Here is a 25,596-nt window from a genome sequence, read left to right on the forward strand (position 1 = left end):
ATATTAACAATTTAATTCTAAAATCTCAGAATATATATGTCCCTTATGACGCGATTATTGTGCAAAAATATATAGAGAATAGGCAAACGGATTATAGCAACAGAAATGAAAGTAACAAAGATGACAACATTAAAAAAACGAAGCTCTGAAATAAAACTGTAGAACAAATATTAATGAACATTTACACTTGTAGAATGTGAAAACTTAATAAGCAGAATACTAATTTGAAGTATGAACTAAATTGCATATGAACTTGATGCAAAATTACGTAAATACGTAAAAAAAATATTCTAAATCTTACCAGATTGTTACAGAATTAATTATCCAAAGTTTAAAATAGATATGGCAATTCTAACATGCCTAAATTATCAAAAAGAGCCTGACCTATGACGTACGGACGGGCGTCTAGAGAAAAGCTTTGCTTTTAAAAACTAAAAAAACTATCAAAAGTTTGGTTTAATCATTATATATTTATCATAATTTTATTCTAAATAACAGAAAATTTATCACATTTCACATGAAAAAGGCACAAACGTTAAATTGATATACATATAGCACTAAATAATCATAGTGATGCTCTTTCAGTATCTAAAATACAAAATTTTGATTTTTACTTAAAGGAAACCTGCAAGAAATACACCGCTCTAACTGCTGAAAGACTACCACAAGTTGACCCAATAAATTTGAAACCTTCAGCTAGATAGCAAAATTTAAGGTATTAAGTCTACTTGTTGCAGTCTATCAGAAGTTAAAGTGTTGTATTTCTTGCAGGCTTCCTTTCAACACAAGAAGGCTTTTTATAATAAAAATTAGTTTGGCAGCCGCCAGCAAGCCGCTAATAATCTGTCGTATTATGCCATTTTAAACCATTAAAGTAAATTTTAAATAAGTTTTTTTTTAATTTTACAAAAAGATGGCAAAAATTTAAGTTAATGTAAATTTAACAAGGCAATAATGTCCATAAGTTGCGCAGTTAAATAATCATAATAGCATTAGTATTGAGAAAGAACGAAATTATCACAAAAACTTGGCGGTTGTTATAAAATTATCTACTTATAAAGTTACTGCGCTTCTCAAATTAAACTTAATTTCTCAGTGGATTTGATGCATTTATGAAATATTTGGTTAGGCTAATATTTTACAATAAATATCATATAAATTCAATTTGACGAGAAAAAACAATTGGATGAAAAATTGGATCTGGTGCAGTTCATGGTAAAATGTTCCTGGGATCGATTCTCTTTTGCTAGCTGTCAAACAGCTGAACGTACATGTCATGCTTGAACAGCGTTATTATCGGCATAAGAAGGCCTACAAATGATTTGGAATAGCCAAGATACAATGATGTACAGGGAAAGCTTGACTGAAGTATTAAAGTGTAAAACCTTTTTCGCTCATTTATGTTCATTGTTTCTTTTAAAATAAATCCCCGGATTTTTTTTCCGTGAACTGCAATTGATCCAAATACTCAAGTTTATATTCTAAAAAGCTCTAGATAAACTTACTTTTGGAAGAATTGTAATACTAAAACAAAACTATATAAAATTTGGCAAATTTTTCAATTTTAGCTTTTATTTACCTCGTATTAAAGCAAAAGTTAATAATTAAATTCAATAAACATTGAACATCTATGCATGTAAAGGTCTATGGAAGATAAATGTTTCAATTAAATGTTCAATAAAGTTATAAAACTACTCTAAACAAAAAGATGTAAAAAAATATTCATGAACATATTCATATAACAAGGATGACAACATCTATAAATACAAAGCTTTGAACGGTAGGACAAACGGTCATAAACACTTGTACAGTGTCAGATTTTTGTTGCAAAGTTCTTAAATATAGAATACTATTTCAGGACATACTTAAATTTTTAGTACGTGAGTATAGAGATGCTTAGCTTATAACATTATACCTGGTTATAATAGGAATCTGTATTCCAAATATCAGATGTATAGAATAGTTATATCACAATCATGCAAAGTTTGAAAATTGATAGGACAATTCTAACTTGTTTAAATTTGCGGAAAGAGCTTATCGTTACCGACGGACGGACCCACCTAATTATAGAAAAGCTTCGCATATAAAAATGTGTGTCAGAAATTAGGCTAGTAAATGTGATTATGTCTGCAATAATAACAATTACACTTACAATTCAATCTTCACTCTCCGCCACTACACCAATTATGCTAATTCAATATATTAACTTATTTTGCAAAGGAAACTCATATATTATACCCCCTTTTGTTATTTTGAAAGAAGCTCTTTATAGTGCATATAAATTGACATCATACAATACAAATTGCCAATGATAGGCAAATACACAAACTCAATTACACATTTGCAGGCTAGTATACATTTTAATTGACCATGATAGGCCAGTTTGGCGTTATTTTTTGTAGCCACAATAAAGCTCACGGTAAAATATCGATAAAATCAAACCTTTTTTTAGGCTACTAACTAGCCAAAAAACGGATGTACGTACATTTTTATAAAAAGGCCTTTAAAAATGGCAACACTCAATAAAGCAAATGCGCAGTTTTTTACGAAAACTTTGATTTGATTCTCTTAACCTTAAACTGCAATACATCCAAAAATTTTGTAATAAAAAAATGGGAAAGGGAGTATTGAAGCTCTACTATGTGAATATAAGGCTAAAATGTATTTAACCAGTACGACTAGATATGTTAGCAAAACTATCACTATATTATGGTACGTCTGTATGTCTGCATTTACTATATGTGCTTTATGAATATACTAGCAATTTCACCCCAAGCATCTTACTAGGGACGTTGTTTTTAGATAGGTATACAAGGTAGGGAAGAAAAATAGACCAAAACCATCCAACGCTTAAATCTATAAAAAAAAAGCCTAAAACCGCTCCATGACCTATGCTAATCTTTACACAAAAAACCGGGAACTTAATAAGTTCAGTAGTTATCGAAATCTTAAGCTACAGGAAAAAAAACTTACTACCTGATATAATAGGATTGAATTTACTTAAATATTAGGTACACCAGTTGCCCAAAATTATCATATATGGAAATTGTTTTTTTAGATCAAATAATTCTTGAAAATTGTACATTTAATCAGTGCAGTAATCAGTAGTGTTTGAAATGGATTTCTATAGCAACTTTGGTCTGTGTAATGCCTATAATACCTAGTTATACAATAAACATACGTTCTGATTTCTTACATTATGTCATATACATTTAGTTTACACCAGTACAAATTTAATTTAAATTATTTTTAAATTTTGTTTAATGTTTGAAATTGATATGTCATTAAAAATATAAATTCATTTCACTGTTTATAATATTTCCTAGACCTAGGCTGCTGTATTTGATCATATCTCAATATAGCATCCAAAGTTCTTGGATCTAGGGCAAGTGTGTTATGATTACTTGAACAATTAGGTCCCTGACCAGCAGCTGCACACGCGTGTCCAGGCTCGGCACACGTGTGCTCGGCGGATTCTACCAGAGTCACTTCATTCAGATCTGTAACAGGCAGGAGGTGGGGGGCGGGGCGACCACCAGAACCTTGGGCTGGAACGCCAAACGGATGATGGAGCCCTTCTTGGGAATATGATTCAGCATGGACTTGAACAGCGTCAGGATTATATTGTAACTGTTGGGCATAGTAGGAGGAGGGATCCTCCTGGAAGATTCGAGTTCGAGCCCAGTGATGTCGTTGGCCGCCAATATGGGGAGGCCCGTGTTGGGGCTGCTGAGAGTGGGAGGAGTAGGCGGAGAGAGGTGGCGCTGAGGGTGAATAAGAGGTTTCTTGTCTAAAAGTAAAATATAACCGAATTAAAATGGAAGAAAGAACTTATGCAGCGTTATTGTAATTGAAGAATTAGTGCATTTAAAGGCAAACAATCAATAGAAAGTTTAAAATAAACAGAAGAATCTAAATAGAAATAAATTCTTTAACGATAAATAATACTAGATTTTCATCAATTGCTTGAGTGTTGAATTAAAGTGTGTTGCAATTTACCTATCACTTTTTTAAAATACTAGCAGCAAACCATTCTAAAATCATCCTAAGGCTTAGATCTAAATATATAATACCCTATACCATCAAGGACCAGAACCTATGTGAAACTTCCCTAAAGGGTGAACTCAATAACTTTAAATCTTAAGGTTCAGACGAAAAAAAACTTTACTACTTTATATAATTAGATTTTATGGGCAAGTTGTTGTATAATTGTTTGAATACCTGTATAAATTTTGGTTATAACTGCGTGTAGGTACTGCTTGTCCTAAATAATGTTCAGGTGTAGAAAATGATTCCGGAGGTGGTGGCATGGCATGATTATGCCGGGGAGCCTGGAGGACATGGTCTTGCTGGTGGTCAGGATCTTGTCTATACCTGGGTCAAGGGTGCTTTCCCCTGCCAGACTGCTGGTGAACCATTCTGATCATATCCAAAATATTTACTCTTTATTATATTACTTTATGTGTAATCCAAGGATCTAAAAGAAGCTTCGCTATAAAGGAGAACTTAATCGGTCCAGCGGTTTGAGACATCTTAAGCTACAGACAAAAAAAACTTACTAGGTACTTTATATTATAGAGACTAGTGTAGCCAATTGTTTGTCAATTAAGATCTTAGAAACCAATTGAAATTGGATTGGTCTACAATTTTAAGTGAACTTTTTTTGTGTCCTATCCAGGTTTTAGTCTATAAAATATTATATAATGGAGAAATTTCCCTACAATTTCTACTTTGCCGAAATGGGTAAAATGTGTCTGCAGTATTTCATTATTTTTAAAAATGAAAAAGTAGACAAAAAATTTGTAAAATTAAGATATTTTCCATTTATCTTATTTTTAATTGTTAGGTATTTGTTTTTGTTCAGAGAACAATATATTTATTTCAATAAAAAATAACATTTAAAATAAAAACACTTCACTCAATTATTTTCATCTGTTTATAGTTAAAATATGTACTAGTTGATTTGTCCCTAGCGTCTAGATATTCTATATTCGATATTGGTTCAGTTGTTAGCGAGATCCTTCGCTACAGACAGAAACACTTTACTACTTTATATAATAGGATATATAAACCAGAGTCTGCAGAGAAAAAGCCTAAACCCATCCCAAGACTTAAGTTTAAATAAATAGTCCAAAACCATCCCTACCAATGGTTATATTGCTTTATATTACACACTAGCGGTTGCGCCCAGCATCTAGGGACTCTTGAAATGATATGGGTAGAAAAATAGCCTAAAACCATCCCATGGCTTAAATCTAAACGGAATTAGCCAAAAAACATCCCAGGACCTATATGAAGCTTCCCTAAAAGTGGGTACTCAATCTAAATCTTTTCTAAATCTTAAGCTTGAGACAAAAATACCTAACTACTTTATATAATAGGATACAAGTTGTGAAGAAAAAAATCATAAAATTTGTAAATAAACATTTTCCTGTACTGTTCTGTATTTTTTGCGGCAGCGGTCTTCTCCATTTTACCCAGAATTTTCTTCAAACTCCTGAGACAAGAATTCAAATTATTTCATCATTTTCTTCTCACATAATAGAGGAAGCTAGAGTGTTAGATTTGTTATAAAAAAGTATATTTATTAAGGACAATTAATGATTACAGCTGATAAAGAGTCCACTGTCCGAAAAAAACCTTTAAACGTGATTCGGAGTAATAAAATGGCGAAATATTTATTTATTTAATTTGTTAGAAAAAAATCTACATAACTAAATACATGAATATAATAAATAACTTCTATAAAAACGGTTATAATTTACAAATACAAATATAGAATTATGCCTCTTCTAAATATTCCCAAATAGATTTATTTTTAAAATACATGGATCTACCACAATTAGATGTTAAACGTCGCAATCAACAAAATCTTTACAAATTTTAGGTGCTGCTAAGTGCTATCCAATTTGAAAAATAATTACATGTGAAATCTAGATAAAATCTACTGCTCACAAAAGTAATGTCAAGTATTTACTCCAAAACTTGAAAAATAAAATAATGTAAAACAAATAACATTTCTTGTTGAAAACAGGAGAGAGAGAGAGAGAGAGAGAGAATTTGGATCTAGAGCAGTTCACGGTAAAATGTTCCTGGTAACGATTATCTAAAATTTTTTTCGAACTTAAAAGGCTGTTTACGGTTAAACGGTGGACCGTATATATTATGCTGGCAGAGAATTTTAATCAACAAAAGAAGGCCTACAACTTTACAAGTAATCTGAAATAGTCATTACCCAATAATACACAGTTATCTCGCAGTGTATAAAAATGCGCGAAAAAAACTTTAGGGAAGTTTTCCCTGTGCATAATTGGATCTTGACTATTCCAGAATATTTATAGGGGTTTTTATGCCGCTTAACACAACGTGCGGGCATGCCAGTACATTCAGACATTTGGCTGGTAGCAGCCTTTAAAGTAAGGACGTCCAATGATGGGGGGGGGGGGGGGGAGTAAAGAGTGTCGTAGGCCGTAGGCACCCCCAAAATTTTAAGTTTGAATTTTACCCCCCGTCCCCAAATTTTTTTTTGAGATAATCGTTACTAGGAAAATTTTACCGTGAACTGCACTAGATCCGAGAATTTATTGCTTTTTCCAACATGAAAGGAAATTCAAATCATATTTTCCGATAATCCGACAGGATCGATTATTTGACTTGTTTGATCTTATGTGTTGCCCAATTTTTCATTATTCTAGCCTTTTCAACACACGAAAACAAATATTGTACAAATTCTATCTTTTATCTTTATCGGACATTCTAGAATAGTTATTTGTCGTATCGTATTTTTGACAGCTTTCAGTGGATATTAAAATGCAAAATTATAGGATTAAAATCAGTTTTGTTAGCCCCGAGACACCGATGAACTGGGCTAACAAAACTGTTTAGTAATAAATGTTTAATAAAGAGCTATTTTTGCGATAGTAATAATTTGCTTTACTGATGGCTTTAGCAACATTAAAAGCGTTTTTGGGAAATGTGAAGTATCATATTTTTTTACTTTGGGAAAGGGTATTTGTATTTAATAATACATAAAATGATTAAATAGCTAAAATATCAAGGAAAATAATGTCCATATTTAAGTGTTACATAAGGGGACGTTTAATTAAAATATAGTTAAGGTGTAAGTGCAGAGACATAAAAAATAACAAGACAAACAAACAGACATTTTTAAAGAAGGATAAGTGTTGATTTAAGATGATCTTATTTGTATATTAACTATGAATTATAAAGAATTTTATTTTGGCGTGTGAGTATTGCATCCCATCATACAGCGGATGATGCCCATTGGTTCTCTGGAGACCTCTTGAGGCCAAAAAGAACCTGCTCGCGTAAGATACTTAGAGGTTAGTTATAGAGCAGCCATGCTACTAAAAAGATTAATTATACCTGGACATATAATATTCCCTTCCTTCGCTGCCATCATTACGTTCTAGACACACCAACCAAACATTAACATTTTAAAAATTTTCATTTTAGCCATATTCATGTAAAAATGGGTTAGTTTCAAGGGATATAAAGGTATAAGACCGTTAAATACAACGATAATACACAATAATACCCCTTAAAACGTTTGGACACCAACTAATAAAATAAAGTCTCTAAAGTTTAAAGCCAACGAATAAGAAAACGTTATCATAAAAATTTGGAGACTAATGCAATGTAATAAATATCTTAATGTCCCTTCCCTCCCTGGTTAGTTTCTTAAAAAAGAAATTATACCTAAATATGTTTCTTACTTTATAAGAATAGTTAAATTATAGAGATGCTCCACTTAGTTCAATTATAAGATTTTTATAAAATAGTTTTTTTTATTCAACTCATGTTTTTTTCTAATTCTTTCACTGCAAGCAAAATCTTTTTATTGATAGAAATATAATTAATCCTTTTGTTCATTACAAATTATCATTATTCTCTTTAATAAAGAAGTAAGTTTTTTTTTCTCTGAAGCTTAAGAAATAAATAACTACTGAACTGAATGGGTTCTATATTTTAGGTAAGCTTTTCATACGTCCCGTGATAGTTTAAGGTAATTTCATTTTCTGATTAAAATCTTAGTTTTGTATAAGCTATTTTTAGCAATACTTTTCTGCCCCTTTGAATAAAAAGCCCTAGAATTGTAAAATACATATTATCTAAATTTATTTTTTTGAATGTTGAAAACTAACTGCATCTGATTGTGCCAAATTTTGTAAGCCTCAAGATAGATTTGTATGGATTGTAATTCAGGGTTATAAAGGGATAAGACAATTGCCGATAAATTGAAATACATTATACATCTCCAATGATTAAAAACAAAATAATCCCTTTTATAGATTACAATTAGTGTTTGAGACGTTTGGACACTTATCTTCTTGAACCAACTAATCAAAATTCATCAAAAGTTCCCAAAGTTGTTAAGCCTACGAATAAGAAAACTTTGGGTACTATTGCAATAAACAGTCCAATGTCCCCTTCCTCCCTGATTGTAATCTTATTGTCAGAGTTCAAGTGTGATTTAACATTGAAAGTGAATTTAAAGAGATGATTCAGCCAGCGTAGAGGGTCTGAGTGAATACATTGTGAGCAGTACGATTACGTCCATTTTAAATAAAATAATTTTATTATGTGTATTTAACCCAACTAAAGTTAAATAAATGTTATGTTATGTTATTAATAACAAGCAAAATTCCAGCTTGAAATCATTTCAATATTTAATAAAGAGAAAAAATTTAACATTAAGGATACTTTGATAAAAACAAAGCATTTGACAAATAATTTCAACAAGGTTCATCTTCTAAAAAGATGATTATATAGTTCATTTAGCAACCACCCATATTATTTTTGTGATAAGATATCTCTTATAACTTTTTATAGACATTAATATTATATTACCTATTCTGAGAATGATATGAAAAAAAATGCAAAAAAGTTGTGGTAGTTTGCAAAAAAAAAGCAGAGTATAATGTATAAATAATTGATAATGTTGTCATCTTCCTGGCAGAGGAACAAAATATTTGAATTATTGATGGCGCATCTGTGTGCTGGTTATGCTACTTTTTCAACATCAACAATTTCAGGGAGGGAGGGAGGGGGCATTGGGCTGTTTAGGACACTAGTCCCCAAAGTTTTATAGTAATGTTTTCTTATTCGTTGGCTTATCAACTTTGGGGACTTGAATTTTGATTGGTTAGTTCTTTTAGTTAAATGTACAAACAGTTTAACCACTAATTGCACTAATAGGGTCTTTATTTAAAACAAAAGATCTTGATTTCATTAAGAGGCAGCGTGTTGTTATCTAGAGGTTTAAATGTTTGATTATTTTCCTAGATCCTCAAGAAAACAGAGGAACAGAGTATCCACAGCCATAGAATAAACTCCAAAGAATGCACTAAATAGAAAATATAGTTATAAAACAAATATTATTGTAAATTTTATAAACAAATAATACTTTAAAACCACAATTATTTTCTTTTGTCAACTATTAAAGAGCAACACCTCCCCCCCCTCTTTATCTTTTATCACTGCTGCACTTACCTCTTTGAATCAAATTTTCTGAAATATAACCAATAATGGGCTATTCATCATTTTTATTTATGAAATTTTAGCTTGTTATTGTTACGCTGCACATAGAAACAATTGTTCTTGTTGAAAGCAAAGTTTTTATATAATTAAGGTCGGTCCGTACGTCCGTAAGGATTAGCTCTTTTTGTTAATTTAGACATGTTAGAATTGTCCTATCGATTTAAAACTTTGCATGTTGATTTGCAGTTAGGTACAATTTGGAAAGCGTAGCAACTCTATAATCGGTATCAGAAAGTACGTACGACCGTCTAAAACATGCTGATTTTTTATTTATAACAATTTGTCATTTTCCTATTCATCTGATTGTTGGAATACTGAGTCATTTCAAAGATTCGCTTTTATGGGTGCTGCCATCCTTGTTCTTGTTAAAAGTGAAACAAATTACCTGGCTATTAGATAGCTACCCACAACAATAAACACAATAGGAGTGAACATGTAATACAAATTTGGGATATGCTCCTAAAATATTTTAATATTAAATTACTATTAACAAAATTGACAGTAAATTAAAAGGACATACTTACATTTTTAAGATAAATATATCACATAAAATTTTTTTGTCAAAAAGTTTAAAAATCAATTTTAAAAGGACGTATTGTCATTCTGGTTACGATTATAGAGTTGCTACGCTTTCTAAATCGTACCTAACTTCTATAGGAATCGTCAAGCAAAGTTTGGGATCGATAAGACAATTCTAACATGTCTAAATTAATGAAAAGAGCTAACTGTTTTGGATGTACCACCAACCTTAAATAAAGCTTAACTTTTAAAAATGTAATGGTCACCTGTATATCTGGAATGTATCTACCAAAGAAGAAATAGGAAAGAGTTCCACTCACCTGTATATCTGGAATGTTTCTACCAAAGAAGAAATAGGAAAGAGTTCCACTCAACTGTATATCTGGAATGTTTCTACCAAAGAAGAAATAGGAAAGAGTTCCACTCACCTGTATATCTGGAATGTATCTACCAAAGAAGAAATAGGAAAGAGTTCCACTGATTAATACAATCACCAGTTTACCCAGGAACAGAAGGAAATCACAGACACTAAATATATATATATTTTTTAGGGATGGCAATCCGTCAAATTTTTGGACCGGATACGGATTCGGATTCTTACAAGAATACGTCTAAAAAAATGACGGATTCCCGCGGATTCCGGATTCTTATTTTTGGCGGATTCCGGACTCGGATTCCGGATTCTAGCAGTAATTTAAAAGGCTTTTTAAAAAAATATAAAAAATAAGTGCTACATATGTCCTAAAAATTATTGTTCTTGGTGTCCTCTATAATTCACTTCCGAGAATGGAACCATATTTCAAAAGATTTTATATATAATGATGATAATCTTTGCCTTTAAAAAGGGGGAGTTGAAAGAAAAACTCAAGACGCTAATTTTAGCCTACCAATTAAGAATCCAAATCCGCTATTAAAAAATGGATTCCTGATTCGGATTCCAAAATTGATTAAAAATTGGGCGTATTCCGGATCCCGTATTCGGATTGCCAACCCTAATATTTTTGTCAAGTAAAGCTTTTTGTGGCTAAGATGTTTTATAAACATACTAGTTGCTGTGCTCCTAGCTTCTGGTAGGGACAGAAAGGACAGAAATATAGCATAAACTAAGACTTAAAGAAAAAATTAACCTTAACCCATCATAGGTCTTATGTTACGCTTCCCTAAAATTGAGAACTCAATCAATTCGGAAGTTATCGAAATCTCAAGCTACAGACAAAGACCCTTACTATCTTATATATTAGGATATTGGGCAGATAAAGTTAAAATTTTACAAGTCTAGTCGATTTTTTATCTATTTATTTAAAGTGTAAATTTTGGTGGACTTAGCAAAACATTTGATGTAAATGAAAGTTATTGATGAACTGCAGTATTTTCGGCGAAAACTGGTATTAATATTATGATTCTTATCAGTACTGTGCTTATTTTTAATTCAGATATATAAATGTACTTCTACGATTAATCTAAGATCATTTAAAGAATTTAAATTTGCAAAAGTTGTAACATCTAATCCCCACAAACTTGGACATCAAGGCAACTTTGCATAACTTTTGTTTTTCTTGCATGCATCATTCAACTAAAGAAATCCTTTTCAAAAATGTTTTTCTTTTTTAGTTTTTGAATATCTCTAACATCCTTCGTTGCATCTTATGTTTGTTTTATTTAGTTAAAATAAAGAAAGTTTTCTAAAAGGTTATTTCTACTAAAGAATTTAGCTTACCATTACCTCGTAAGGGTGGGATTTTCCTTCGATTTAAGTGATAATCAAGAGAATACAGAGCATCATCCACGTGTTATGGGATGCGATACTCTAACACCAGAGGATATTAGGTTAAGTAACATCCATCAGACAACCAACTCTTTGATTGCACGACTTTTGCCTGAGAAGTCCTAACTGTGCATGTTAGTTAGTTGCGCCTGTTTATGGACCAAGGTATTCCCCCTACCCTTACCATTTATGTCGAGCACCTGACATTGCAACAGTAGGATCCATTTTTAACGTCTTTTTTTATGACGCGGTGTCGGCGACGAGTGGATGCGCTAAGTGTTGAGCCACGATGGCGGGTAAAGGATTAAGCTAAGTAATATTCATTACAAAATTAAATACCTAGATATAAATGCACTGTAAAAATCTAATTGTTAAAATTATTTTTTAGATTATTAATAAGAATCATTTAATTTTTCCGCATGCTTTTTCTTTTGCTTTATGTTTATTTTACCTATTTTATATTACTATAAAAATAAATAAGGTAGCATTATGCTTAGTAGCATATCTCAATGAGCAACCTCCATGAAATTATCCCTTGTGTAATAGATATTTCTTTGAGGGAAGAATATGTATTTAGTTTGTATAAAAATGTGTGAAAGTTTAAAAGGATGTTGAAGAATAATTACCCAGGTCTCTACAATTACTCAGACTTATTTTCCAAACTTAATAACAAAGTTTGCCCATGAATCAATATAAAGATCTTAAGTAGGGTAACTGTAGGGTCTTTATACAACTTTATATCTCTTTCATAATATATTTATACACATTATCTAGTAGTTAAATATTTATGCAGGAGTTAATAGTTATTTCTCACATCGTATTATAAACGGCTTTCCGCGGATATAGAATGTACAATTATAAGAATAAGACTAGTTTTTTTAGCCCCGAGGTGCCGAAGGCACCGGCTAAAAAAACTGGTTTTAATCTTATGATTGTACATTTTTATATTAGTAGAAAGCTGGATATAATTCGGTGCTAGACATAGTTTTTTTCGTATGGATGAGAACAAGTTCCTATCCACCGGATTCGAATGAATACGAGAAATTATTCTATATGATTTTCTAGTAAGAGGAATGGGACATTCAGAGATCGCGTAAAACTTATAAAAAAGGTAATGGAAGCAAAATTGGATTAAATACCCAAATCTAATAATTTTTCATTTTACTACCCACGGAAAGCTGTCTATAATACGATGCTATAAATGAATATTACTTACCCGTCCAGAACGACAACCCTCACCAGGTTTCTCATGATCAGATTGAAAGCTTGTTTGCCAGAATTCCAGAAATTAGTTCCCTTAAAGAAATATTAAACTTTATTTAAAAGTTCCTTGTTGATCACAAAAGCCCTCCCCTACATTATAATTGAAATAAATTGGAGGGAGAGTAGTTTGTTTGTTTATTACATTAGCTCAAGTAATTATGGGTACAATGTTGAACATTTTTTTCAAATCATTTAACGAAATATTTTTTTTATTATCTTAATTTAAAAGGTTTAAAAAGTAATAAGGTTTTTGAGTAAACGCTATAAGAAGCACATCGTCTCAAAAGTGTAAACAGATAGCTAATATTGAAAAATAATAAAACAAGGATGACAACATCCATAAAAGCGAAGCACTGAAACGGTAGGACAAACGGACATTAACACTTGTATAGTGTTAGAACTTAATTATCATAATCTAAATTTATAAGAGTCAAAGCAAAATTGTAAGTAAATTTGTTGTAAAACTGCTTGATACAGGATAACTTTTATGGACATACTTACATTTTTAGGGCTTGATTATAGAGTTGCTTCGCTTATTACATTATACTTTGTTGTCCCAGGAATCAATATACCAAAAATCAGATCAATACGATGATTTGATCACATAAAAATTTGTTGTTAAAAAAGTAAAAAAATCAACATGTTTAAAATGGACGTACGGACATTTTGGTAATGATTATAGAGTTGCTACGCTTTCTAAATCGTACCTAACTACTAAAGGAATCACCATGCAAAATTTGAAATCGATAGGACAATGCTAACATGCCTAAATTAACGAAAAAAGCTATCCGTTACGGACGTACGGACGGACGGACGTACCGACCATAATTATAGAAAAGCTTCGCTTTTAAAAATCCTAAATCAGAATACAGACATATTTATTTAATTGCTTCAAAAAGGCTTTTCAATTTATTTAACTTTGAACCTTAAAATATATTTTATGTTCTGGAATTGTGAAGCTAAATGTTTTCAACCAAAAATATTAACAGATTCTAAGCTTCACAGAACAACATATGCGTGATAAAACTAGGATGACGAATTCCATAAAAAAGAAGCTCTAAAATCAGATGGAAGGACAAACTAATAAAAAACGCACGGACTTTCTGGTAACGATTATAGAGTTGCTACGCTTTCTTAATTCTACCTAATTATTATAGGAATCACCATGCAAAGTTTGAAATCGATAGGACAATGCTACATGTCTAAATAACGAATAGAGCTAACCGTAACGGACGGTCCGACCCTAATTATAGAAAATCTTCGCTTTAAATAATATGGTTGTAATCTTATTTTACCTTCATAGCACACATGATGTAAATATTTCTGTTGAAGAACTTCATCATCTTCTCAAGACACCAGAGGCAACATTTACACATGCATATGATGCACCTTAATATCATAAAAAATAAATGAGAACACATAATGCAAAGGATGTAATAGTAATCTGGGAGGGAGGGGACAATGGGCTGTAAATTACACTCCTAGTCCCCAAAGTTTTATAATAACGTTTTCTTTATCGTTGGTTTAACAACTTTGGAGACTTTTATTGAATTTTGATTGGTTGTTTAAATTAGTGTCTTAACGTATCAACCACTAATTGGTATCTACAGATTCACAGAAGGTATAATTTTGTTTATAATCATTGAGGATGTACATCAATTTATCGGCCATTGTCTTATCCCTTTAGAACCCTGTATAGTAATAATATTCTTCTTTTACTTAAAGTAAAAAAAAGTATAAAAAGTTAACCAAGCCATATCTCGAAAAAACTTAAATTATAAAATAAATTTTATCATTTGTGGAATGAGTCACTCTTAAAATACTCTGACTGACGGACTTTCGAACGAACAAAACATATTCATCGATAAGCTACGTTATTAAGTTGCTGTGGTCATCTATCTAACCTATGTGACGCAAATGACGCAAAGTGATTTTATGCACAAACTGGTGATCTTGATGCTTTAGATTTAAACAAGGATATTTATGGGTCCATTAGTAGCATAGCAACAATAATAAGAATTCAAGATAATAAAGTGTAGTACAGTAATAACATATGAGTAATTTGATTTATAATAGTTGCTTAATCCCTAGCATCTGTGTTATGAAAGGAGGGGGTTGGGGGGGGGGGGGGGGGGTGTTCAGAAAAATGGCCTAAATCTTCCCAAAGTATTTTTTAAGCCTACCCTAAAAGTCAAAGGAACAGCAATTTCCGAGATCTCAGGACTCAAGACTGTGATTTTTTTTTGTGAAAATATTATAGAAAGGTGCAAGTTTACTCAGTGAGTTAAGATAAAAAGGTGGGAATCAAGCATACGGTAAAAAGACAGAGAGAAGGGAACAATTTTCTTATTCGTTGGCATAACAACTTTGGGGACTTTAGTGAATTTCGATTGGTTGGATCATTACATTTGTGTTCAAACCTTTCAACCACTAATTTTAATCTACAGAGTAGGAATTTTATTTATCCTCATTGGGGATCGACATCAATTTGCCGTGGGGAAAAGGTATGAGAAACAAAGGGGGTGTGTGGGTGAGTATATCAAAGAGCAGAATGCTCTGCATAGAAATATCAACAGATAGACAAGAACTGTAGTGCAGCATCACTACTAAAAATATGCATTCTCATCAAATCCTATCATATTTCTAAAAGGAAAACTGTCTAATCCTGATGAATGAAAAGCTGAAAAGGAAGGCTGGCGTGCTCAGAGATTAAATTGTTTAATGGATTTCTGATGTAATTCTGGGATCGGTTTCACATTATTCTGTAAAACCAGAAGGTTAGTGATACAAACTTTTAATTTTTTGGGGGCGAAGGTGATGAAGGGATCTACTTTGTTAGTGTCATTAGTTAAATGATTTACTTGACCTCTTTATATATAGGCTTGCAGCTGCACTCCTAGCATCTAGGAGCTATCCTTTTATATACAGTAGTAAGGCTTTTGTCTGTAGCTTAAGATTTCAATAATCATGAAGATGATTGATTTCTCCCTTTACGGGAGGCTTTACATAGGTCCTATGATGGTATTAGGCTATTTTATTTTAGATTCAAGTCTTGGGCTATTTTGAGTACAGATTCCTGAAATGCTAAGGGCGCTACCGCTAGTAAATTCAAAAAGGTAAGAAATTTACAGAGGCACTTAAATACAACTTTTAAATACTTTCAACGTTAACAGTATATTATGTTAATGTTTTTTTTGTTGAAAATTTGTGTCACCAACTCAATGGCCATTGCCAACTAAAACTGACCAAATGGTTCGAATAATAATTTTTATTTTATTGTAATTTTTACAATTACACTCAATATATTTGAGTTGAATTTATATATTACAAGACAATAAAAGCCAACCAAAGACAATTATTACGTTCAGTTGTGAGAAAGAGGGTAATTTTTTTTCACGTAATTCCTTAAAGCTGGTTGTTGGGTTGAAGTTAAATGCTCTTATTAATTCAAAGTGTTCTTAATTATTACCAAATGTATATAAATTAAATGGTCTATAAAGGGGGGGGGGGAGTTCTGACACATTAAAGTTCTTAAAACTTGAATGATTTTTTTCCCGTATTATATAAATGTGCAGTCAAGGGAGGGGGGGGGGGGGGGAGTTCTGACACATTTGCTAAACCTGGTATATAGGCTTTATCTTTGGACTGAGAGGATAGGTTGTAAGATAAAATCATTCTTATATGATGAATATTCCCAAGTTTTAAGATTTTTTGGATAGGCCTCCAGGTTCTGGAGCTCCAGGTGCTCTTTTTACAGGTAAAAATAAAAATATTTTTTTTTGAGGAGTTAGAGGTCAACTGAGAAAACAAAATATGCATCTTTTTGAAGGTTATTCACATATTTGAAGAAAAAACATACATATTTTATTTCATAAGCTGACATCTAACTATTTAAAAAAATTATATTTTTAAATTTTACCTGTACAGAGACCACCTGGTGGCCTGGAGCTCCGGAACCTGGAGGCCTATCTAAAAAATCTTAAAACTTGGGAAAATTCATCATATAAGAATGATTTTATCCCTAATAACCTATCCTCTCAGTCCAATGATAAAGCCTATATACCAGGTTTACGCAAATGTGTCAGAACTTCCCTCCCCCTTATTAACAGTTTAACTTAATAAGGGCATTTGACAACAAATCAACACCTAACTTTACGGAATTACGCAAGAAAAAGGCCCTCTTAAAAGACGGCATTCTAGTAATAAATATAGAATATCTTCAGACATACCTATTAAGTAAAGATAATATTTAAAAGATTATAATAGTAATTTCATTATCCTATTATATAAAGTAGTAATCGTTTTTTGTCTGTCCAGAAGGATCTCGCTATCCACTGAACCGATATTGTTCTCCTTTACAGTGAAGCTTCTTATAGGTCCTCGAAAGAACTATTTTTGGAGAGGATGTCTTCACCCCCCTCCCCCCCCCCAAAAAAAAATTTTTTTTACTCTTTTAAAACTAAAATTTAAAATGGGATGAGGTCGACTTTCCCCCCTCCTACCAGTGCCCCTAGAGGCTTCTAGGGGGCGTAGCCGCTAATTATTTGATAACTTACTTAGCCAAGTCATTGTTGAAGGCTTTGCACCTTTTCTCAATATACTCCACAATTGTCCGAATAAACCTGAAATATGAAAAGTTATCAATAACATAATAAGAAATATGGAATTATATGAAATAGGATTAAGTGCTCTAAAGCTAAAATAATAAAATGAAAATAACAACCACACCACAATCCCCTCTTGCTACGCCCATTCAAAATCTTCAACCCTTTCTTTCAGCTGTATTTTTGTTTGTTTTGTATTGGTCTGCTGTTAGACCATAAATAGATATGTAGCGGGAGTGTAAATATGTTTAAAATATAAAAAAAAGTTTTTAGGTATGTGTTTTTATTAATATGAATTATGAAAATTAATTTTAACAGCATTTTTAATTACATAACCTTTTATAAAGATGCGATGCATCTCTACTTACAGTTTAGTGTAAGCTCTCAGAGCATACAGTCGCATGCACAATGTGAAAGCTGCAGTAAACTCACTTGTGACTTAAGTGAGTAACTTCATACAAAAAATGTAACTTATAAATATCAACTTTAGTTATATTAAAATATTTATTCTAAGACATAACTTCTAGAAACTACAACTCAAAATGGATCTAAGTGATAATATCTACAAACCCAATTCAATGTCAACCACATTTCCTAAACAATATCAACACTTCATCTTCAAAATTTCATAATCCTCATAAATTAAAATCGCTACTAAGTCATCTCCACCTTCATTTATAAAAATAAAATTCTTCAAATTTAAAATATTTTACCTAAAACGGCCACTTATTCCCAAGAAAATAAGTAATACTTCATAGTCAACTTAGCCTTCAAAAATAATCTTCCATCAAATCTAATATATCTTAATCTGCAAGACATTAGTTGTAAAATTATACTTACATCACTCACTTCTGTAATATTCATAAAAAAAATTGGCCTAGCATCAGAATTCTGCTAGCTAAGTAGGTGGGTTAGCATTTTTCTAGGTTTTATGTAGGTCTCCAAAAAATTAGTCCTTAGAATTATGCTTAATGGGATGGGGCATGAATCTATATTGACTACATATAATAATTTAAATTTGCAGAGGTGTTTTTTATTAAGTAGATTTAACAGCAAATGTCACCAATATCAACTGCAAACCTAAAATAATGTATCCTAATCGGCCACCACATTCAATTCTTAATCTGCTAGACATTAGTAATAAAATTTTACTTACATTATTCATTTCTGTAACAAAAGTGACAACAAGGGCCTAGTATCAGAATTTTGCTAGCTAAGAGTAGGGGTTAGCATTTTCTATTATAAAGGTCTCCCAAAAAAAGTCTTTAGATTATGCTTATTGAATGATGGGCAAGGGCATTTATCTATTTATGACTACATATATTAACCTAAACTTTCAGGAATGTCAATATTGTATAGATAATTTAACAAAAATGTCAGCAATGTAAACTTCTCCAAACCAAATTTCCATATCCTAAACGGCCAACACATTTCATTCTAATAAATCACAGCTTCAAACAATTTAGACATCTAAATATAGAGTAGCTTCCTTCTAAATATCACAATAAAAAATTTCTATTTATGATACAATCAGCATAATTTTCTTCTAAACACACAAATCAGCATATTTTTTACATTTTAGAACTCTTAAAAATGACATTCATTATTTCTACAATTGTTTTACTTACAAAATTTCATTATAACTACAATAATAACTACATATATAACTACAAGGTAACTACATTTATAACTACAAGATAACTACATTTATAACTACAATATAACTACATAATAACCACCAGTTAAGTCACATTTAATTTTGCAATCATATCTCCGAGGGGTTTCACCCCTAAATTCAGATCATAATCGAGTTAGTAGTAAAACCTCTACCAGTATTGCCATGTACTAAAAGAGGTGTACTAAGCTCTACTATCCTTGTACCATAAACTATTCATACCTTATCCTATATTATTATCATAAATTGTATATCGATAGTTAAATTGATGAAATACATACATACATACATACAATAAATAAAATCAAAAAGAAAAAAAGAAACGGTAAATAGGTATCTTATTCAGATTCTTCAAAAATAGACTTTTTGTATGTATTATTTACTGATTTGTGTTTTTTTTCCTTTACAGGGCGATTGAGAATGATAACTATAGTTATTGAAATATATATGGCCTGTACAAAGATGTTAGTTTGATAAAGTAGTCTTGGGTTGAGATGGATCAAAAATTTTTAAAACTAAAGTAATAATACTCAGGGAGGGATGGGACTTTTGGCTGTTTATTAAACTTGTACCCAAAGTTTTATACAAAGTAGGTTTAACAACCTTGGAGACTTTTATTGAATTTTTATTGGTAGGTTCATTTAGTTTTGTGTATCATCAATTTATCCGCCATTGTCTTATCCTTTTAAATCCCTGACTTTACTTACAAAGGATTTAACGATTTTAAACGGCATTACCATATTACCTGATAATAGCCAGGACAAGTGAACCGAATGCTATGGTGCCGACGTGATAGAAAGCATTGCCCATACTTCTGAACAGCTGGAAGGGAGGAATCTGGTCTTTCTTCATTGTCCAATACCACTGAAAAATATTTTTATTGCTTAAAATTAAGTATAATATATAGTATGACAGTGATTGAAAATTATTTCACGGCTTGGAAAACCGTTGTTTGTTCACTTTGTCTATCCGTCCGTCAGTCTATGGGGCAAACGTGATTTTCTTGGGTCCTATTCAAGATGGACAGCTAGAATTTTAAGAGATTAAATCACATTAACATTGTACAACCAAGTTTCATCATTATTCGCCAGTTTATTGAGGTGCTAGATCGATTCCTAAATGTTAAGTTTGCGTGATTTTCTCAACTCCTGTTAAAACTAGAAAGATGAAATTTACAATTGAATATGCTTCACATTCTACATATTTTCATTTTTTTGTTGGGGTACTAGATCGATTCCTAAATTTTCAAGGTAAAGTCTATTCATCCTATTATATAAAGTAGTAAGGGTTTTTTGTCTGTCACGAAGAATCTCGCTAACCGCTGAACCGAAATTGTTCTCAGTTACAGTAAAGCTTCTTATAGGTCATGGGAAGGTTTTAAACTATTTTGAGGGAGGGTGTCTTTACCCCCTCCCTCCAAAAATTTTTTTTTACTCTTTTGAAACTCAAATTTAAAATGGGATGAGGTCGACTTTTCAACCTTCTACCTTAGGGCCCCTAGAGGCTTCTAGGGGCATGGCAGCTAGTATCTTAAAAAGTAAAAACAATTTACCTGTGAGAAAACTCCAGCAAGAACAAGTTCTCCATAGGCAGAGAAGAAGAAAAGTCCCCAATATAATCCAAAAACATTGACGAGCTGCAGCCAAGAGAAATCTTTGTTGTTCATGTATCTAAACAAATAATATATTTTTACAAAAACAAGATGACAACATCCATAAAAGCAAAACACTGAAACGATAAGACAAACGATCATTAACAAAGGTATTGTGTCAGAACTGAATATGTAGAATATAAATGTATAAGCCTAAAAAATTGTAAGTTAATTTGTTACAAAACTACTAAAATACAGGGTACTGTATAGGACATAGGTACATATTTAGGATAAATATATCACATAAAAATTGTTGTTAAAGAGGTTAAAATCAACATGTATTTTTGACCTTTCTTTTAAAGATTATAGAGTTGCTACGCTAAATCGTATATAACAATTACAGAAATGAGTATACCAAGCTTGAAATCGATAGGACAAATCTTAAATATGAAAAGAGTAATTTACCTGAAAAATTGACAAGTTGCCTCTGGACAACTGGTTGCACAACTTTCAAATTCTTCAACCTGCAAATTTAAAGAAAGAAAATTATCTTTATGCATTGGAAAAAACAAAGCTGTTATGAAAAGCAACACATTTGAACCAAGTGTTTATGCTACTAACACATTTTAAGATTGTCAAATTTAAAATATTTTTTAAAGGCGATAAAAAAATGTTATTTTTAAAAGAGAAAATAATACAAAAAATAGAAAACCATAAATGTAACGCCACAAGAGGCCTTTAGGGACACTGGAGGAAAGAGGGGGGGGGGGGGGAAGTCGACCCTTCACTCTTAAGTCTAGTTTTAAAAATAAATTTGGGGGGATTCCTTGGGGGGAGGGTATACCCTTCCCCTTAAAAAGCTCCCTGGACCTATAAGAAGCTTCACTATAAAGAATATTTCATATCGGTTCAGTGGTTAGCGATATTCTTCGCTACGGACAATAAAAGCTTACTTCTTTATATAATCCTAATAATAAAGTAAAAGAATCTCTGTGTACCGAAGGATCTCGCTAACCGCTGAACTGATATTGTTCTCCTTTACAGTGTAGTTTCTAATAGGTCCTAGAAAGGCTTATAGTTATTTTATGAAGGGTACCAGTACCCTTCAAAGAGAAATCGCCATAAATCCAAAAATATATAACTAGCGGATATTTTTTTGTGGCTGATCTTAACAAAGATTGAAAAGAAAGCATTTAATGTGCCCCTAGAGGTCTATACGGGGCGTAGCCGCTTGTAGGATAATACTGCAGAAAGGTAATTTTGTTCTTTGTATTTAATGTAGTATGATTGATGATATCTTATTGATTCATCGGTCAAACCATATTAACAAAGACCCGAAGGTTATTGGATAGAGAAAGGAATAAACTAATATAAAACAAGGATGACAACATCCATAAAAGCAAAGCTTTGAAACGGTAGGACAAATGAATATTAATACATGAAGAGTGTCAATACTGAATAAAAATATAAATGTACAAGTCTAAACAAAGTTATAAGTAAATTTGTTGCAAAACTGTTTAATTACAGGATACATTTTATGGACAATGGACATACTTACATTTTAGGGCTTGATTATAGAGATGCTTCTCTTATAACATTGTTACTAATTGCAATGGAAATCAGTATTCCAAAAATCACATGAATAAGGATAACATAGGACATTCTGGTAACGAACATAGAATGGTACCTAACTACTTCAGGAATCATCATGCCAAGTTTAAAATCGATAGGACAATTCTAACATTTGAGAAACTAATTACCGTGCACGTTTCATTTGATTTAAAATTCTTGCAGTCTGGAATATTATCACATTTGTTCTCCTAAAATATGAAAAACTTTGTTAAGGGTAGGAATAGGCAGGGATGTACATTCCCAATGATGATACACAAAAATATCCCTTCTGTAGATTAAAATAAGTGGTGGTAAAGTTTTGACATTCGACCTAATGAACCAACCAATCAAAAATTCCCCAAAGTTGTTGAGCCAACGAAAATAAATGTTATCAAAAAACTTTGGGGACTAGTGTAATAAACAACCCTATGTCCCTTCCCTACCTGAGGAATAGGGCAATAGAAAATAAATCAATCCCCTCCTCTATCTCCTTAGTCATAGGAACAGTTTTTCTTTCGGTGCAACATCCCTGACCATCCACGAAAACAAATAATTAAAACTGAAAACAACAAAAATGAAACAATGTGTTCCCCTTTTCGAAAAAAAAACTTTTTAATAGAGTAAAAGGAAATATTTGTACGTTCAGAAAAGTTTTCTCTTTGTATGTAATTCACACCTAGTTTTTCATAATTTTTAACTACATAACTACGCAGCGTATTATGTTAAAAAATGATAATTCTTACATTTAGACTTCAGGGAAGCATAATATATGTATAGACTGACTTTATATATGATGGATGGTAGGTTATTCTTTTTTCAGAAATTATTGCGTAATTATTACCCAGAGAGAGAGAGAGGAGATAATTGGCTGTTTATTACACTAGTCCCCAAATTTTAATAACAACGTTTTCTTATTCATTTGCTTAACAACTTTGGGGACTTCAGTAAATTTTGATTGGTTGTTTCATTAAGTTGAGTGTTCAACGTTTCAACCCCTAATTTTAAACTACACTAGGGGTAATTTGGTGTATCATCCTAAGGGATGTACATCAATTAATCGGCCATTGTCTTATCCCTTTAGATCCCTGATTATTGCCAGTACATATATACGTGCTCAGTCACTATTACGCATGTACTGGTATTTCAACATGAAATAGAAAACTTTGGTTTTGAAAAGTTTTTTTATTATTTGTTTTTAAAGATCTACTTACCTAAATTGTAAAATTTTTCTAGGAAAACTCTTAAAAACTAATCGCAGTTTGGTCGTTTGCCATTTAGAAAGTAAAAACGTAGAGATATTAATAACGATATTCGGTTCAATGTTCAAGTTCCTTATTTCACATTCTAAATTTTTATGTTCTACATAGAAAAATACATCCAGGTAGAATAACTCTGTAGGTACTCTGATTTACATAGAAAAATATACTTACAGGTAGAATAACTCTGTACTCTGATTCTCCAGAGGAAGCCAGGTACATAGCAACTATCATAAACCATCCAGCTACAGCCTGGATATAATAATTATGGATAAAATTACAGGTAGAATAACTCTGTACTCTGATTCTCCAGAGGAAGCTAGGTACATGGCAACTATCATAAACCATCCAGCTACAGCCTGGATATAATAATTATGGATAACATTACAGGTAGAATAACTCTCCAGATGAAGCCAGGTATATGGCAACTATCATTAACCATCCAGCTACAGCCTGGATATAATAATTATGGATAAAATTACAGGTAGAATAACTCTCCAGATGAAGCTAAGTACATAGCAACTATCATAAACCATCCAGCTACACCCTAGATATAATAATTATGGATAACATTACAGGTAGAATAACTCTCCAGATGAAGCCAGGTATATGGCAACTATCATAAACCATCCAGCTACAGCCTGGATATAATAATTATGGATAAAATTACAGGTAGAATAACTCTCCAGAGGAAGCTAGGTACATGGCAACTATCATAAACCATCCAGCTACACCCTAGATATAATAATTATGGATAACATTACAGGTAGAATAACTCTCCAGATGAAGCCAGGTACATGGCAACTATCATAAACCATCCAGCTACAGCCTGGATATAATAATTATGGATAAAATTACAGGTAGAATAACTCTCCAGAGGAAGCCAGGTACATAGCAACTATCATAAACCATCCAGCTACAGCCTTGATATAATAATTATGGATAAAATTACAGGTACATGGCAACTATCTTAAACCATCCAGCTACAGCCTGGATATAATAATCATTATAATAAAGTAACAGGGTGTTTGTCTGTCTATCTGTACCGAAGGATCTCGCTAACCACAGAACCTATATGGTTTTCCTTCACAGGGTAGCTTCTCTTGGGTCCTGGGAAGTTGAAACCTATTTTTGGGGAGGGTACCAATAACCTCCCACAAGAAATCAACTCTAGAAAAAAATCCACGCTAAAATATTTTTTTTGTAAAACTAAAGCTGCGAGTGTGGAGTCGACTTTCCTACCCTCACTACATATGCCTTGGAGGCATCTAGGGGCGCAACCGCTAAGCAGTTAATAATGCATGAAACTAACTTACCAGCTGTAGAATGAAGGGAATGATTGGGAAGAACAGGGTGGAGAACATATGACCCACCGCCTTCGAACCTTGCTCTATCAAGGCTATGGCAATCAAAATCCTCTGAAAAATAAAACAAAGTAAATATTTTACATCAGGGTCTTTCTACCAGCTTATACCAACAACAAAATTAATTCGGAAAAAATCACGAAACTTATAAGTAATTTCAGCTGTCATTCATCTGCCCCCAAATATTATTTTAGATTTATTCCCCTTGTTGGTTAAACCTTTTTCCTGCCTTTCTAAGAATCTTAATTAAAAGCAAAGAACTTGCTTCTCTAGTTAATATCCTTTTTTGTCACAATCAAAACTTCAAAATCGCATGAAAAAAGATCCTACAATTATTTTCCATTAAATTCAAACAATTTTCAGTTAAATTAAGGCCAAAAGGCACAG

General features: G+C 32.0%; 1 protein-coding gene across 9 annotated transcripts in view; it reads right to left on the reverse strand.

Moving 5' to 3' along the window:
- Window positions 1-450: 450 nt before the first annotated feature.
- LOC145315749 (choline transporter-like protein 2) overlaps window positions 451-25,596 on the reverse strand; it is a 91,624-nt gene continuing 66,478 nt past the window's right edge. For 6 of the 9 annotated variants that reach the window (XM_080155794.1, XM_080155795.1, XM_080155796.1 and 3 more), the window contains 16 exons: window positions 25,162-25,263; window positions 24,020-24,097; window positions 22,739-22,798; window positions 21,444-21,502; window positions 20,940-21,057; window positions 20,133-20,251; window positions 17,665-17,730; window positions 14,404-14,497; window positions 13,062-13,141; window positions 10,509-10,608; window positions 9,947-10,020; window positions 9,303-9,367; window positions 7,387-7,429; window positions 5,432-5,497; window positions 4,222-4,419; window positions 451-3,790 (listed from right to left, as the gene is read on the reverse strand). In XM_080155794.1, coding sequence (XP_080011920.1) covers window positions 4,380-4,419; window positions 5,432-5,497; window positions 7,387-7,429; window positions 9,303-9,367; window positions 9,947-10,020; window positions 10,509-10,608; window positions 13,062-13,141; window positions 14,404-14,497; window positions 17,665-17,730; window positions 20,133-20,251; window positions 20,940-21,057; window positions 21,444-21,502; window positions 22,739-22,798; window positions 24,020-24,097; window positions 25,162-25,263 — 1,164 coding nt within the window. In that variant the 3' untranslated portion in view covers window positions 451-3,790; window positions 4,222-4,379. Of the gene's footprint in view, window positions 3,791-4,221; window positions 4,420-5,431; window positions 5,498-7,386; window positions 7,430-9,302; window positions 9,368-9,946; window positions 10,021-10,508; window positions 10,609-13,061; window positions 13,142-14,403; window positions 14,498-17,664; window positions 17,731-20,132; window positions 20,252-20,939; window positions 21,058-21,443; window positions 21,503-22,738; window positions 22,799-24,019; window positions 24,098-24,126; window positions 24,205-25,161; window positions 25,264-25,596 lie in introns of all 9 variants that reach the window. The other 3 variants (XM_080155790.1, XM_080155789.1, XM_080155792.1) reach the window with 3 other exon arrangements.

The sequence above is a fragment of the Acartia tonsa genome, chromosome 4 (genome assembly GCF_053477335.1).
Source record: "Acartia tonsa isolate MP-2025a chromosome 4, ASM5347733v1, whole genome shotgun sequence".
NCBI lineage: Eukaryota > Metazoa > Arthropoda > Copepoda > Calanoida > Acartiidae > Acartia > Acartia tonsa.